Source organism: Myotis daubentonii, chromosome 1 (genome assembly GCF_963259705.1).
Source record: "Myotis daubentonii chromosome 1, mMyoDau2.1, whole genome shotgun sequence".
In the NCBI taxonomy this organism is placed as follows: Eukaryota; Metazoa; Chordata; class Mammalia; order Chiroptera; family Vespertilionidae; genus Myotis; species Myotis daubentonii.
The window spans coordinates 183,392,087-183,407,532 of record NC_081840.1 but is presented as its reverse complement, the minus strand read 5'-3'; the positions used below and the strand labels follow the sequence as shown (position 1 = coordinate 183,407,532).

Here is a 15,446-nt window from a genome sequence, read left to right as displayed (position 1 = left end):
GGTGTGTGTGGGGGGGGAGTATCCCTCAGCCCAGCCTGCCCCCTCTCACATACTGGCGCCCTCAGGTGTTGAACCCCATCACCCTCCAATCGCAGGATCGGCCCCTTGTCCAGGCTTGACGCCTCTGACAGAGGTGTCAGGCCTGGGCAGGGGACCCCCATCTCCCCCCGATCACTGGCTCTGACCCCCACCCAGGCCTGAGGCCTCTGGCCCAGGAATCATGCCTGGGCAGGGGACCCCCATCTCCCTCTGATCGCTTGCTCCACCCCCCGCCCAAGTCTGACGCCTCTGACCCAGGTTTCAGGCCTGGGCAAGGGGACCATCATATCCCCCCAATTCCCGGCTCAGCCCCCCACCCAGGCCTGATGCCTCGGCTAGAGGAGTTGACCCTCATCACCCTCCGATCACCAATCACCGGATCGGCCCCTTGACCAGGCCTGAGGCCTCCGGCAGAGGTGTCAGGCCTGGGCAGGGGACCCCCAGCTCCCCGTGGTTGCAGGCTCCGCCCCTGCCCAGGCCTAACGCCTCTGGCTGAGGCGTCCGGCTCGGGCAGCGGGGACCCGCAGCTGCAGCGGCCCCGCGATCCTGGGCTCCGTTTTAGGCCCAGGCAAGGGACCCCTAGCTCCCGGGACTGCCAGCTTCGACCGTGTCCAGCTCCCATCGCTGGCTCTACCCCTACTTCCTGCTATCACTGGCCAGGGCGGCAAAGGCGCCTGATTCTCCGATCATGGCTGGGGGGCAGGGCAAAGGCGGCCCTGCTCTTAGTGCCCCCCAGCTCTTAGCTCCCCCTGGGTTTCCGATCACTGTCAGTGGCAGGGGGCTTCTTCCTGCTTTCCCTTTCACCTCCCTGCATTGTGCCTACATATGCAAATTAACCGCCATCTTGTTGGCAGTTAACTGCCAATCTTAGTTGGCAGTTAATTTGCATATAGCCCTGATTAGCCAATGAAAAGGGTATCGTCGTACGCCAATTACCATTTTTCTCTTTTATTAGTGTAGATACTACTAACAATCTTGATGACAACCAGAAAATTACCCTCTTCAGTATCCTTTTATTTTTCTTTCAACGAACATATATTATTTCTAAAACAGACATGAAAAAAGACAATTTGCAAAGAAGAGTACTATGACATAAATACATAGAATAGATTGAAACCAGGAGACAATACAAAGATTTTTAAATCGGGGTCCATAAAGCTCAGAAAATCTCTAAATTTGTATAGAAAAAAATACATCACTATTTTCACTAACCTCTAATTACAATTTAGTATTTCTCTCAGACCTGGACAACCTACTATAACAGTGGCTGATTTTTGTCACTAACACAAATTAATCTTCATATCACATTATAGTTGTTACAGATATCTCAAAATATCATCTATCTACTAGAGGCCCAGTGTACGAATTTCATGCACGGGGGGTGGGGGAGGGGGCCCTCAGCCCAGCCTTCACCCTCTCCAATCCAGGACCCCTTGGGGGATGTCCAACTGCCTGTTTAGGCCCTGCCGGCCTAGTCACCCCTCACTGCCCCCCTGCCAGCCTAATCACCCCCAACTGCCCCCCCTGCCGGCCTGGTCACCCCCAACTGCACCACCCCCGCCAGCCTAGTCGCCCCTGCCGCCCCCCCCCCCTGCTGGCCTGGTTGCCTCTTACTGCCCCCCTACCAGCCTGGTCGCCCCCAACTGCCCCTTTCTGCCGGCCTGGTCACCCCTAACTGCAACCCCCCCCCCGCCCCGCCAGCCTGGTTGCCCCTAACTGCCCCACCCCTGCTGGCCTGGTAGCACCCAAGTGCCCCCCGCTGCCAGCATGGTCGTCCCTCACGGCCCCCCTGCCAGCCTGGTCACCCCACAAAGCCTGCTGGTCAGTCGTTTGGTCGTCCCTCACTACCCCCCTGCTGGCCTGGTCGTCCCACACAGCCTGCTTGTTCAGTGGTTTGGTTGTCCCTCACTAACCCCCCTGCTGGCCTGATCGTAAGCAGCCATCTTGTGAGGGCATGAGGGTTCATTTGCATATTACCTCTTATTATAGAGGATATCACTACTTCAAATAAATATCACTATATATGTCATCTATATGTATCACTATTTCAAAATCACAGTAGTTATTACTCTGCTAGATCCTGTTACTTAAATGCATTAATAGACACATATATTAATATATCACAAATTTGTTTTTAGATATATTCGAGTATTTCAATATAACATCTATTTTCTTTCATTCACTTAAAACCATTACTCTAAAAAGGCTCCAACATCCACCCACATCCATCCATTCATTCATTGAAGGCAGGAAGGGAAACCAATCATGGGGATATTCTAATTATTCGGGAAGTAAGTAATTAGGAGATGAATCCAGGCAAAAATAGAAATCATTCTAATTTTAATCAATTTATCTAATACAAAATTCTTAATTTTCTTTCCCAAATTGTCTCCCAGTTTCTCAGTCATCTCTGACTTCTTCCTTCACAATCAATCAGCAAAAGCTATTTTTTCTATCACATTTGACAGAAATCTATTTCTTGACTTACCATTTCATGTTTTAACTCTTTAAAAAGAAAGAGAGACTCCCTCCTCCCATTCTGGTCTCCTCAACTCATTCTGCACACCTCAACAAGAATCTTCAATAATTGTTTTCAAAGTACCAATGTGCCCAAAATCACTCAATGTTCCCAATGTCATTAAAAGTAATATTGATACTTATGAAATTCTAGAGACATATTTACAATAACTATTAATAAAAACTATCATATAGGTATGCCCTACAAAATATGATCTAAGATAGTATTATAAAACTCAGGTATTAATAATAGAACCTCAATTTATTGATGTAAAAAAATGCAGCTCTGAGTTGAACCTAGCTGAACCTAGTAAGAAATTTTAATTCCTTACCCACACATTCAAACCCCTCCATAATAATCATGCTCCAATGTGCCTTATCAGTCTCCTTCCCACTGAAGCTCTGGAAGTTAACTGGGAGTTAACTCAACTTCCCTCTCATCCTTGAATCTAGACTGATACCTTTCTGCTAACTACATATTTGTTGATGTAATTTCTACTGTTTGCAATGCAATTTGATTATTCATTCATTTAACAAGCAATTATTAAGCCCATGATATATAACAAACATTTAGTACATAGTTAAGCCTCTACTATGTATCAAACACTTGAGCTATAAGGGTGAGGTATCTCTGCCCTTATAAACTCTCAGCCCAATGGAAAAACAGAGACATAGATCAGGTAAACACAAGCCAATTTGTAAATGTTATGGAAGAAGAATGCATAGGGTGCTAGGGGAGCACAAAGAAAGAGCATAAAGCAAACAGTGTGTCAGCAAAGTTTCCCAGGGTAGGGAGAACCTGAGGTGAATTATTAAAGAAGTCAGTGAGGTCATAAAATATAAGGTACTGTAGGCACATATAAAGCATAAACCAAGCTGTAAGTCTCTTGATATAGCTAGGATAAGGAATATGTTCAAGAGAGAGAAGTAGTACGTGATAAAACTGGAGAGGTATACAAGGACAAGATCAGAAGGAGCCTTACATATAATTCTATGAAATCTCCATTTTATTATAAAAGCAATAAGCAGCAGCAAGTTATCTCAGAAAAGTACACAGGTTTAGGAATTCCAATAACCTAAATCTGAATTCAAGTTCTGACATTTACTTGCTATATGACTTTCAACAAGAATGTCTCTCTAAGCTTCTGTTTCCTCAACTATAAATAGGAATTAATATCAATTTTGCCAGAATTCTAATAAGTTAATTCATGTAAATCTCCTAGCACAGGAGTCAGCAAACTACAGCTTGGTTTGACAGCAATGAATGGCCTTTACATCTTAGGATTGTTAAAAGAAAAAGAAAAAAACAAAACTACAACTAAAACATAAAGGAGACTATAGAACAGAGATCTTAATGTGATCCAAAAAGCCAAAATATTTACTATATATGGTCCTTTATATAAAAAAACAACTTGTCAAGTACTGCCCTTACACATAATAGGCAACCAAAAAATAGTAACTTATCCTTGAAGGATTTTAGATAGGGAATTTAAGCAATGTCCAAAGACTTACAGATTTCTCTGGCAACAATGCATGCAAAGGAAAAGAAGTTAAATAATGAATGCTGGATTTTGCAATAATCCACTAACTTTCCTTCCTTCTCCTAAGGCTAAAGGTGAGGTCAACTTCTACACCTCCTCTCTTTATCCATCCCATAAGGTTATAAACCCATATGTACCCTGTATTTTATAGCATTTCATGTTCTTTGTTGCTTACCATATTCTGCCTTCACTTGTTTGCTATTTACCCAAAGTTAAATACCCTCTAAGTATAAGTAGTGTAGGAGTATTTTAAAGTCAAACATCCTGTTCTAAATATTTGTTTTACCAACACTTAAAACTTTTTATTTAACTTGTATGTCTCCTAAGAAGAAACAGTAATAGCTAATAACTACAGTGTTTTAGTTTAGTTTTTTTTAATTACGATGTTTTCCTACATACTATTCTAAGCACTTTATAAGTATTATTTCATTTAATACTCACAACAACCTAGTAAGATAAGGACTATTATCTATTTTACAAATGAGGACACTAAAGCTTGGAGAAGTTATATGAGTTTCCCAAGAGCTAACCAGATATAGAATGAGAATCACACCGTCTCAATTACAGGATTTTCATAAAGATGAATTTATTTTTTAAATTACGTATCAATATTGTTTTGTTGTGACAAACTTACCATTCTAAAGTAAGATGTTAACAAAAGGGGAAAGTGCATGGGAGGTATGTAGAAACTTGTTCTATATTTTCAATGGTTTTTTAAGGCTAAAACTCCTCTAAAATGAAAAGTAAATTTTTCAAAAATATAGAGAACTTCCTTATCACATAAAGAGGCATTCATGAATGGTGTAGCTTGGTGAGGACTTCCAGCTATTCCTTTTTGGACCTACATAACTGTAGATCCATGAGACAGCACCCACTGAGCCAGAGGAGACTCCACAGTGGTAGGTGCTGTGGGCTTAAAGCCCTGCCCTTAGCAGTTTTCATAAATTTTGTTATTAATAACTCTTACTGAACACAAACAGGAAAACAGTTGTGACTATAGACACCCACACAAAGACACTTACATGACTTATAGCTGGTCAGCTCTCCTTTACTTCCTTTGCAGCCACATCTCATACCACTCTTCCCTTGATATCATAGGTATCATGCCCTACACCTCACCTCTCAGTCTTTTCCTTCTGCTTGCAAGAAAAATTTAGATTACATAGCTAAAGGGAAGGGTATGGCTTTTAACAGTCCTTGGTACTTAGTAGTTGAATATGGTAGAAAATACTCATATTCTAAAACTTTTTAGTTCCCAGAACCTGGAATACAATAGCTGATAGATAGTAAATACTTAATAACTATTAATTAATATGATAGACATGCTTTGGGTAATTAAAATTCTTGTGTTTCAAGGTTATCATTCTGTGCATAATTCACAATATATTATTTCATAAATTTATACAGAGATGCTGAAGACTGTAATAAACATGACCCTAGCAGAACACACCCTGTCTGTCAGTTTTTTTGTTTTGTTTTGTTTAAATATAAACATTAAGATCATTTAACAATGAATATATATGTAAAGATCCCAACAAAGTTGAGACATTAAAGTTGGTATATACGAAGTTTAATCCTACTCTCTCAGCAGTATTTGTAACTCTAATCTATGTTACTTATTTAATTTGGGAAGAGAAGATTATGATTCTAAACTATAAGAGTATAGAGAGAGGTTCTCTCTGCAAAAGATGAATATAAGGAAGATAAAGTATTATGACTTCTATTTTGTCTCACCAATTTTTATTATTAATAAATGAAAATCCAAAATTACTAAGTATCTATTCAGTATGAATGAGTCTCTCACACAGCAAAGTGAACTACTTATTCCTTTGAAGAAAATTAGAAATAAGTTTTTATTGTAATGAGATTTTTTTTTAATGACAAAAAAATTAATGAAAAGTAATAATCCTGCTACACAAGAGAATATAAACCAAAATTCTATTACCACTTTCCAACTCTGCCTAAACAGGATAATTCGTAACTAAACCCAAAGTTATTTACTTCTGAGACTTATAACATGAAGGACAGAAATAAAATTTTAAAAATATTTATCTAGCCCAGCCACTGTGGCTCAGTAGTTGAGTACCGACCAATGAATCAGAAGGTCACAGCTCGATTCCCAGGTCAGGGCACATGCTCAGGTTGTGGGCACGATCCTCAGTAGGGGCCATGCAGGAGGCAGCCGATCAATGATTATCTCTCATCATTGATGTTTCTACCCCTCTCTCCCTCTCCCTTCCTCTCTGAAATCAATAAAAATATATTTTTTAAATATTTTATCTAATCAGAATGTAGCTACATGGAAACTGAAAGTTTCAAAAATGAAACAAATGGTAATAAACACATCAATTGAAACATAACTTTACCTTGTAAAGCAAAATTTCCTAAAAAGAAAGCTATTAAATTTTTCAGAAAACTTATAAAAACAAAACCATTGATGCTAAAACATTTTGGGGGAAAAGTCAGATGACCGTCAGGTTCAAAGTAAACATGGAATTCTTCATTAGCCATATTCTCAGTATCACAAAGGTTTGTTCCCTTCTTTTAAATTCTACGATTAGTACTTCTTTTTTTTTTTTTTTTGGTATTATTTTCTCTGCCTCCTGTGTTCCCCCTTCCAACCTAGCTATCAAACTAATCAGAACAAAACTCTCCACAGTTTAAGGTTTTCCAAAATAAACAGTCTCCACTACTCAAGAAATCTGAATTATTCAGAAAATCTTCAGTAAAGGATTAAAGACCTGCTATATGTGTGTATAGATCAATGGGAAGACAATTAGAAAGCATTAAAGGAGGAAGGAGGGGAGGAAGAACTAGAGGGGAGGGGGGAAGAGGGGAGAAAAGAGGAGGGAAAAGCTAGTCTGTCTTTTCCAAACAAATTAAGCATTATTATTGCCACTCATTACTGGACATAGCATCTTCACTTTTCTAATTCATATTTCATACTTACATCAAAACTCAACCCTAATCCCCCTTCATGATAAAGCACTCAACAAACTAGGAATAGAAGGGAACTTCCTCAACATGATGAGGCATCTATGAAAACCCCACAGCTAATATACTTAACAGTGGAAGACTAAAGATGAGGAACAAGACAAAGATATCTGCTCTTGACACGTCTTCCAACAATGTACTAGAGGTTTTAACCCGGATAATTAGGCAAAATTATAGAAAGAAAATGCATTCAGATTGGAAAAGGAAAACTATATTTATTTACAGGTGACATGATCTTTGGTATACAGAAAATCTTACAGAATCCACTAAAAATCCACTAGAACTAATAAAAAGTTTAACAAACCTGCAAAATACAAAATCAATAAACAAAAATCAATTGTATTTTATACACTTGCAATAAACCCAAAAATGAAATTAAGAAAACAATTCAATTTACAATAGCATCAAAAGTAACAAAATATTTAAGAATAAATGCAACAAAAGAATTGTAAAACACCTCTGAGAACTACGAAATGTTGAAATGAAGTTCTAAATAAGTGGAAAGATTCCATGTTTGTGAATAGGAAGATTTAATGTTAAGATGGCAATGCCCCTCAAATCAAGATTACACAACTCCTATCAAAATCCCAGCTGGCTTCTTTGCAGAAATTTACAAGCTAATTCTGGAAATAACCCAGCCAGCATGGCTCAGTGGTTGAGCATTGACCTATGAACTAGGAGGTCACAGTTAATTCCTGGGTCAGGGCACATGCCCGGGTTGCAGGCTCAATTCCCCAATGTGGGCATGCAGGAGGGAGCTGATCAATGATTCTCTCTCATCATTGATGCTTCTATCTCTCTCCCCCTTTCTCTTCCTCTCTGAAATCAATAAAAATATATTTTTGAATTCATATGGAAATACAAGAGACCTCAAATAGCCAAAACAATCTTGAAAAAGAAAAATGTTGGAGGACTCAAGAAATCTGAATTACTCAGAAAATACTTCTTAAATTACAAAGCTATGATAGTCAAGACAGTACTGGCATAAGGAAAATCATATAATTCAATGGAATAAAACAGAAAGTCCAGAAATAAACCCTCATATTCATGATTAACTTATTTCTAACAAGAGTTACAAGACAATGCTATAGGGAAAGAATAGTCTTTTCAACAAATGGTACTGGGACAACTAAATATCCACATGCAAAGGAATAATGTTAGACTCCCTACATCAGGCCACATATAGAAATTAACTTAAAATAGATCCAAGATCTAAATGTAAAAGTTAAAACTATAAAACACTTAAGACAAAACAGAAGGGTAAATCATTGTGATCTCAGATTAGTAAAGGGTTTTTTAAAATATATATATATTTTATTGATTTTAGACAGGAAGGAAGAGGGAGATAGAAACATCAATGATGAGAGAGAATCATTGACCGGCTGCCTCCTGCACGCCCCCCACTGGGAACCAATCCCGCAACTCAGGCATGTGCCCTTGGCTGGAATCGAACCTAGGACCCTTCAGTCCGCAGGCTGACGCTCTATCCACTGAGCCAAACCAACTAGGGCTAGTAAAGGGCTTCTTAAATATGACATCAAAAGCACAAACAACAGAAGAAAAAACAAATTAGACTTCATCAAATTTAGAAATTGTTGTTCTTCAAAGGACACTATCAGGGAAGTGAAAAGATAACTCAATGAATTGAGGGATATATTTGCAAATCGTATATGTGATGAGGGACTAGTACCTATTAAATATACAAAGGACTCTTACAATGCAATCACAAAAAAACACAATTTTCAAATGGTCAAAAGATCTAAATACACATCTCTCAAAAAAAAAAAGATAAACAAATGGCCAATAGGAAATGAAAAAACACTTCAAATCATTAGAGAAATGCAAATCAAAATCACAATGAGATACTACTTAACACCCACTAGGAGAGCTATGATCAAAAAGACAGATAACAAATGTTGGAAAGGATGTAGAGAAACTGGAGCCCTTATATATACACTGTTGGTGGAGATGTGAAATGGTGAGACAGCTTTGGAAAACAGTCTGGAGTTTAACCATCAAGGAACCAAATGATCCAGCATATCCCCAAGATAACTGAAAAACATATGCTCAGAAACTTACATATGCATGTTCATAGCAGAGTTATTTACAATAGACAAAAAGTAGAAACAACTCAAATGTTGATCAGCTGGCATATCCATCCAATAGCATATTATACAGCCATAGAAAGAATGAAATACATAAATGAACCCTGGAAACAAAGTGAAAGAAGCCTGTGATAAAAGACTACATAGTAAGATTGCATTTGTATGAAATGTCTAGAAGAGATAAATATACAGTCAGAAAATAAATAATTGATTACCTAGAAATAAGAGTTTGGGAGAATGAGGAGTAACTTTTAAAGAATACAGGATTTATATTTTAGGTGATTAAAATGTTCTAAAATTGTGGCAATGGCTGCACAAATATGAATACACTAAATACTACTGAGTTATATAGTTTAAATGGACTACTTCTATGGTAATTGAATTATATCTCAAAAAAGCTCTTACCAAAAACCTTTTTCTTTAAGTAGTCCGACCTACCCACCATTCCATTTTGTTACTTCCTCTCAGAATATCTATAAACAGCTTATACTATAGTGACCTGCACTTGTTTATTGTTTTGAAATCACTAAATTGTTTTATCTCCCTTACTCACAAGGGTTTCTTCTTCTTTCATACTTCGCTTTAGAACTGAAATACTAATGGGTATTGAATGGGCCCTCAAATAAGGTTTTTAATTCTTAAAATACAACATATTAGAAATATTTACTAGGAAGAAGTTAACCAGACCACTCAAAAATCTTTCTTTGGGAAATACAGACATATATAAAATTTCCCAGATTCCTAACCAAACTCTTCAAAAGAAAAATAAGTATAGGTGGACCAGAGAGCTGAGATTTCACTTTACAAGAATCCTAGGCATGAAAGAATAAATTGTGATTCAATTAGAATTAAAGTTGTTCAGAAATAAAATGCATTTAATGTATTAGAGATTCAATGTTAGTACAGATAAAGAAAGTTGTAGTATTTTCATCATGAAACAGGAGCACAGGTTAATAACTTAAGCTTTTGCTGTTTACTTGATTTTGTTGTTCTTTCTGATTAAGGCTAACATGTCTTATAATTACAATGACTTTAAAATTACAAAAACAGCAAAGCAAACAATAAAACATAGTAAGGTCAACCTAAATGATATTTTTTTTAAAGTATAAAGTAATAATAACTATAATGCTCTATATATTATATATACTTTCTCAACAGAAAAAGAAAATTCAAAAATGCATTTCCCATAAAATTATACCCCAGAAACTGAAATTCAGAGTCAACTGATTTCAAAGTACAAAGAGAAACAACTCAAAACAGTCAAAATCCAGTACACCACAATGGCAATCAATAACTGGATACTAAAGGAGAAACTCACTAAAGATTATTAAATACAATTACAATGTTGTCTCAGCTTTCTGTATCTTTAAATCACTGATTCCAGTTGGCATTCAAAATCCCCAATGAAGAAAGCTCCTGTTCCTTCCTCCTCCTCCTCTGGCTCTACACCTTCCCTTCTCTTCCCCTTGCCCCAATTTTATTCTTTGAACGTGGAAAGCAATTTTTAAGTATTATAATTCATTTTAGACATAATTTCATAGATATGTGCTACCATCTAAAATAACCTCATGAAAAGCCCCAAGCTGTCCACTATACAGAGACTATATTCTCATCTTTCTTGCATTCAAGTAAGACTCAGTGACAAATTCTCACCAATGAAATGTGGACAGCTGTTTGTCACCTTAAGTCTGGGGATTCTAAAGAAATGGTCTGTGGGTAATAGGCAGGGCTAGGAGGCCTTAGGGCAGTGGTTCGCAACTTTGGCTGCCCATTAGAATCACCTGGGACTCTTTTTAAAATCCTCATTTCTGGGCCTCATCCTCCGGAAATTCTGTTTCTTTGTTACTAATGTTGTGGCCTCACCCCATAACAAATATGAGCAAAATATACACTTATATGTATTAAGCCACTGAAATTCTGGAGTGTCTTTATTACCCCAATTAATACATGCACAAATTCTGAAGTATTTTAATTCCCTCCAAGTAAAGACATTTTATAAGGGATATTTTGGAAAGATTGTTTAAAAGCCCATTTAAGTAACATTTATTGTTAAAATCTAAACAATCTGGCACTTTGATTTCAATGTAATGCAATTCCTTTGGCTTAAACAATGACAGCATAAGCAGTTCCACTATTAATAACAAATTTCACATGTCTTAATATATTAGTTCAGTATCATCTACTTTCATGTTGCTGAGAAAATTTTCCCAAATTAAAAAAGTATGAAGTGCTTTAAATTTTACTAGATTCATAGTATCTAGTAAAAACCAAATACCTAGTTAACAGTAAAATTCTATTTTATTTTTTAAGGTATTAAAAATTACCACTTACACATTTTAAGGTAAGAATTCTTCCTTTAAATATAACTATATGGCAGATGGTTATAGTTGTTGTAAATCCGCACCCATCCATAACACACTCACTTTAAAAAATCATGACATTTTGCATTCTAATAAAGTTGTCTCTACTACCTTTCACAAAAATCCTTCACAAATTTATTGAAATTTCTGTGCTTACTAAGTGGTTAGTTTTTTTTGTTTTGTTTTGTTTTTTAGCCTAACTGGTTAACTTGGTACTGGTAAATAAGGACATTACAAACTTAAACAATGAAACTTCTACCATATTCTGTTCACCCTGCCTTCACCAAAAAAAAAAAAAAAAACCACAAAAATAATTTCTTTAAACTCTGTTGCCTTTGCCTTAAACTCCATGTCATTACTTTTTCCACAATACAATTAAAATTAAAAGGACAGCACATTTACTACTTCACACTGGGTAATAAAAAATATTAAATTATTAAAGTTGATAGAGGATTTTTGCTTTCATTCAGGAAAATATTCCAAGAAGTTTTATTTACCAGAATCAGTCAACATAAACTAAAAGAATTACATAGCAATATTTGTGGCACTTATACTATGTGGACCTACATAGATAAAGTAAACTCTAGTTCTTTGATCCTTTTTAATGCTTGACTGTATGGGAACATGCATGTGCTACAAACTTAATTTTTTTCCCAGGGCTACATTAACAAGAACTCATAAAAAGAGTAATGAGACAAATCTTTATCATGACTTTAACTAGAGGATTTTAGCTAGATGAGCTAACTAGATACAAATGGCAAGATGGTGGAGTAAAGCAAATCAGCAAATAATTATCCAAATATCATTTATACTTAATTCTGAAATGCATTGTACACCTACTGGCAGATCTCTCTTTAGAGGCTCATTTGAAAATATGAAAAAATATTAAGTAAGACTATATAGTCTCTATAAACTAGTACACAAGGTATTTTAATGAGTCTTATTTCTAGAAAGAAAATAATTCTAAAATACATTTTAAAAGTTGTATATATATATACATATATATATACCTTATGCATATCAAAGGACTCTGAAATGTTCTATTGCTTTGATTTTTAACTTAGTTACAAAATAGTGCTCTCAATAATTAAAAGAGTATTTGTACTTATGTTTTTCAATGCCATAAGGACTGCAGGTGAAGGAACTAATATTTAACTAAGCATCTACTATGTGTCAAACATATGTTACTCATTCTATCCTGAGACAACCTTACTAAAAATGTATTATCTCCTTCTTGCAGTTGAGAGAGATTGAAAGACATTAAGTGCTTTGCCTAAGGCCAAATAGCTAAGAAAAAATGTCACAGTCGGAGTTCTGAAGTCTGTAAAACAAATCTCTGTTCCATTAAACTATGTGTGTTGTTTTTCCAGTAATGGCCACAGAAAACGGCCCTCCACCCCCCTACACCTCAACCACCATTCTTACCCCCACCTCCCAGTGAACGGCATGCAACATTTCTCTGTGAGTCCAGGTCAGAAAGGACCAATCTCTCTGGCCCTTATATAGAGCAAGCCTGCAAGGGCCTAATCTATATCATGACTTTAACTAGAGGATTTTAGCTAGATGAGCTAACTGGATACAAATGGCAAGATGGTGGAGTGGATAAAGTAAATCAGCAAATCATTATCCAAATACCATTTACACTTAAATCTGAAATGCACTGTACACCTAACTGGCAGATCTCTCTTTAGAGGTGCATTTGACTTACACTACTCTCAAAACAGCTTTCAAGAGCACACTCTAAACAACCGGGGCTTAATCTAGGTTTTGGAGACTGCGAGGGAAAGTGTGTTTACGCACAACTATCTTGATTGACAATGAAGACACCTAGAGGTAATAAGGCAGCATCTCCTGAATTTAAAAGGTAGCAGCGTGCTCCCAATGGGCACAAACTGCTCGGCTACCCTGCCAGAACCCAAATCCATCTCAAGAGCCCAAGCTAAACGGGCAGCGGAGGTGAGGATGACAGCTCCAGTAACTTCCTCTTCCTCCAAGGCCGCCTCGGCTCGGCGCGTACCCGCCTTTCCCCCTAGGAGGCAGGATCAAACAATTTCAAATGCACAAAATCCACCCAATCTCGCCAAACCACAGGAAGCTTCCATTTCTTCCCTCGCCTCTCCAAGAAAATGTTTATCTTTAAAAAAAAAAAAATGCATCCATGTTTTATCAACCATGAAGTATTTGCAGCGAAAAATGAAAACAGGGACTTAGTCCCTCCACACGGCTAAAGGGATCTCGGCACCGCGTATTCCCGAGGCGACTGCTTTGATTCACTTTCCCCCGGGTCCCACCGCCGGCCGAGGAGAGCGCCCGCAGGCAGTTCCCAAGCCAGACGATGCCTTCGCCCGCTCCGCAACCGGTGCGCGCCGCCGCGGACCCTCACCTGCCCGGGCCCGAGACGGCGCCGCGGGCCCGGAGTCCCGGGGGGCCGGCGGGAGGCGGCGGGCGCCGAGGCGGTTAGGCCGCGCCGCAGGCCAGGACGCTTCCTGCCGCGGCCGCGAGATCAGAGGCGCGGCCCCGACCCGCAGCCCTCCGCCCCGCAGCCGTCCGTGGGCCGCACACTCACCCACCCGGCCCGGCGCCCGCGGAGCCGCTCTCACCTGCGAGGCTCCCAGGCCCGGGCCACCACGGGGGAGGGACACGCCACTCGAGGGTCCCAGCCTCCCGGGCCCTGAGCGCCTCTCCCCCGCGGTCCCCCCGCCCCCCGCCACTCCGCGCAAACACACACACCCGGAACCTTTGACAGACCCGGGCCAGCCCGACACACACCCACTCCCGGTGGCTCCGCGGGCCGCCACCCGCCCGCCCAAGTCCCCACTCGCACCCCCACGCACGGGAGCCTTTCTCCCACCTCATCTCCCCGGGGACGCGCTCCTCTTCCCAACACTCGGGAGCTTACTCGGGGGCGCAAAAACACTCGACCTCCTTCCCTGCCTCGGGCCCAGGAGGAGCCACAGCAGCCATTTCCCCGCGGCCGGGGAAACTCACACGCGCGCGCGCGCGCACAGGCCCCCACCGAGCTTCTCCCCGAGCCGCGGCCGCAGACGCAAACACAAACAGCCCCGGGCGGGCCTCGCTCCCGCCCGCCCCGAAGGGAAGCCGCGCGGCCGGCGGGGCCTGGGCCGAGCTCGCGGGGCGCGGGGCCTGGGCGTCCCGGGGTCCCGGCGCCCCCTCCTCACCTGCATTCAGCGCGCCGGGGTCCGGGCGGCGGCGACGGCGGCGGCGGCGGGGCGACTGGTGCTGGTGCTGCGGCGGCGGGGGAGGCGGTGGCGGCGGTGGCGGCGGGGCTGAGGGCAGCAAAGACATGCAGGCAGCCCGCCGGGGGGGAGAGGCACCGGCCGGAGGGGACGCGGGGCGGGCGGGCCGGGCCGGGCCGCCGGAGGAACGGCAGAGGCGGCGGGGAGGAGGAGGGCGGCTGAAGGAAGCGAGGAGACGGGCCGGGGCGGGGAAGGAAGGGGACGAGGGCCGCGCTGCCCGGCCTCGGGGACGGTGACCCTGGACAGCCGGGGAGGTACCGCGGCCGCCGCCGAGAAGGCCCCCGCCGGAGGACTCTGCGCCCCGCAGCCCCCGGAGCCGCGGCTACTGCTGCGAGAGCCGCGCGAAGCCTGGCCTTGGCCTTGGCCTCCTGGCGCCGGGGCTGCCGCCGCTGCGGAGGTGGCTGTTGCGCTCGCTGCTGCCGGGGCCGAGGCTGCCACTCAGAAACGCCAGCTTTCGGTGCCTTCGCTCTCGCTCACACACGTTCACACCCCCGGGGCCGGGGGAGAGGCGTCCGCGCGATATCGGGATTGAGATTAATAACAAGGTGCAGAGAGTGCGAGAAGAAGGGTTGATTGACGTGGAGGGGCTGGCGGGAGTCCGTCACTCCCCGGAGCCGTGGGGTGGGGTGAGGG

At 41.3% G+C, this 15,446-nt stretch overlaps 1 protein-coding gene across 6 annotated transcripts in view; it reads right to left on the bottom strand.

The window, feature by feature from the left end:
* Positions 1-15,425, bottom strand: part of CNOT6L (CCR4-NOT transcription complex subunit 6 like) — a 123,922-nt gene extending 108,497 nt beyond the window's left edge. For 2 of the 6 annotated variants that reach the window (XM_059667688.1, XM_059667705.1), the window contains exon 1: positions 14,408-14,565. In XM_059667688.1, coding sequence (XP_059523671.1) covers positions 14,408-14,412 — 5 coding nt within the window. In that variant the 5' untranslated portion in view covers positions 14,413-14,565. Of the gene's footprint in view, positions 1-14,407; positions 14,569-14,735 lie in introns of those variants that run through there. The other 4 variants (XM_059667732.1, XM_059667698.1, XM_059667713.1 and 1 more) reach the window with 4 other exon arrangements.
* Positions 15,426-15,446: the final 21 nt, after the last annotated feature.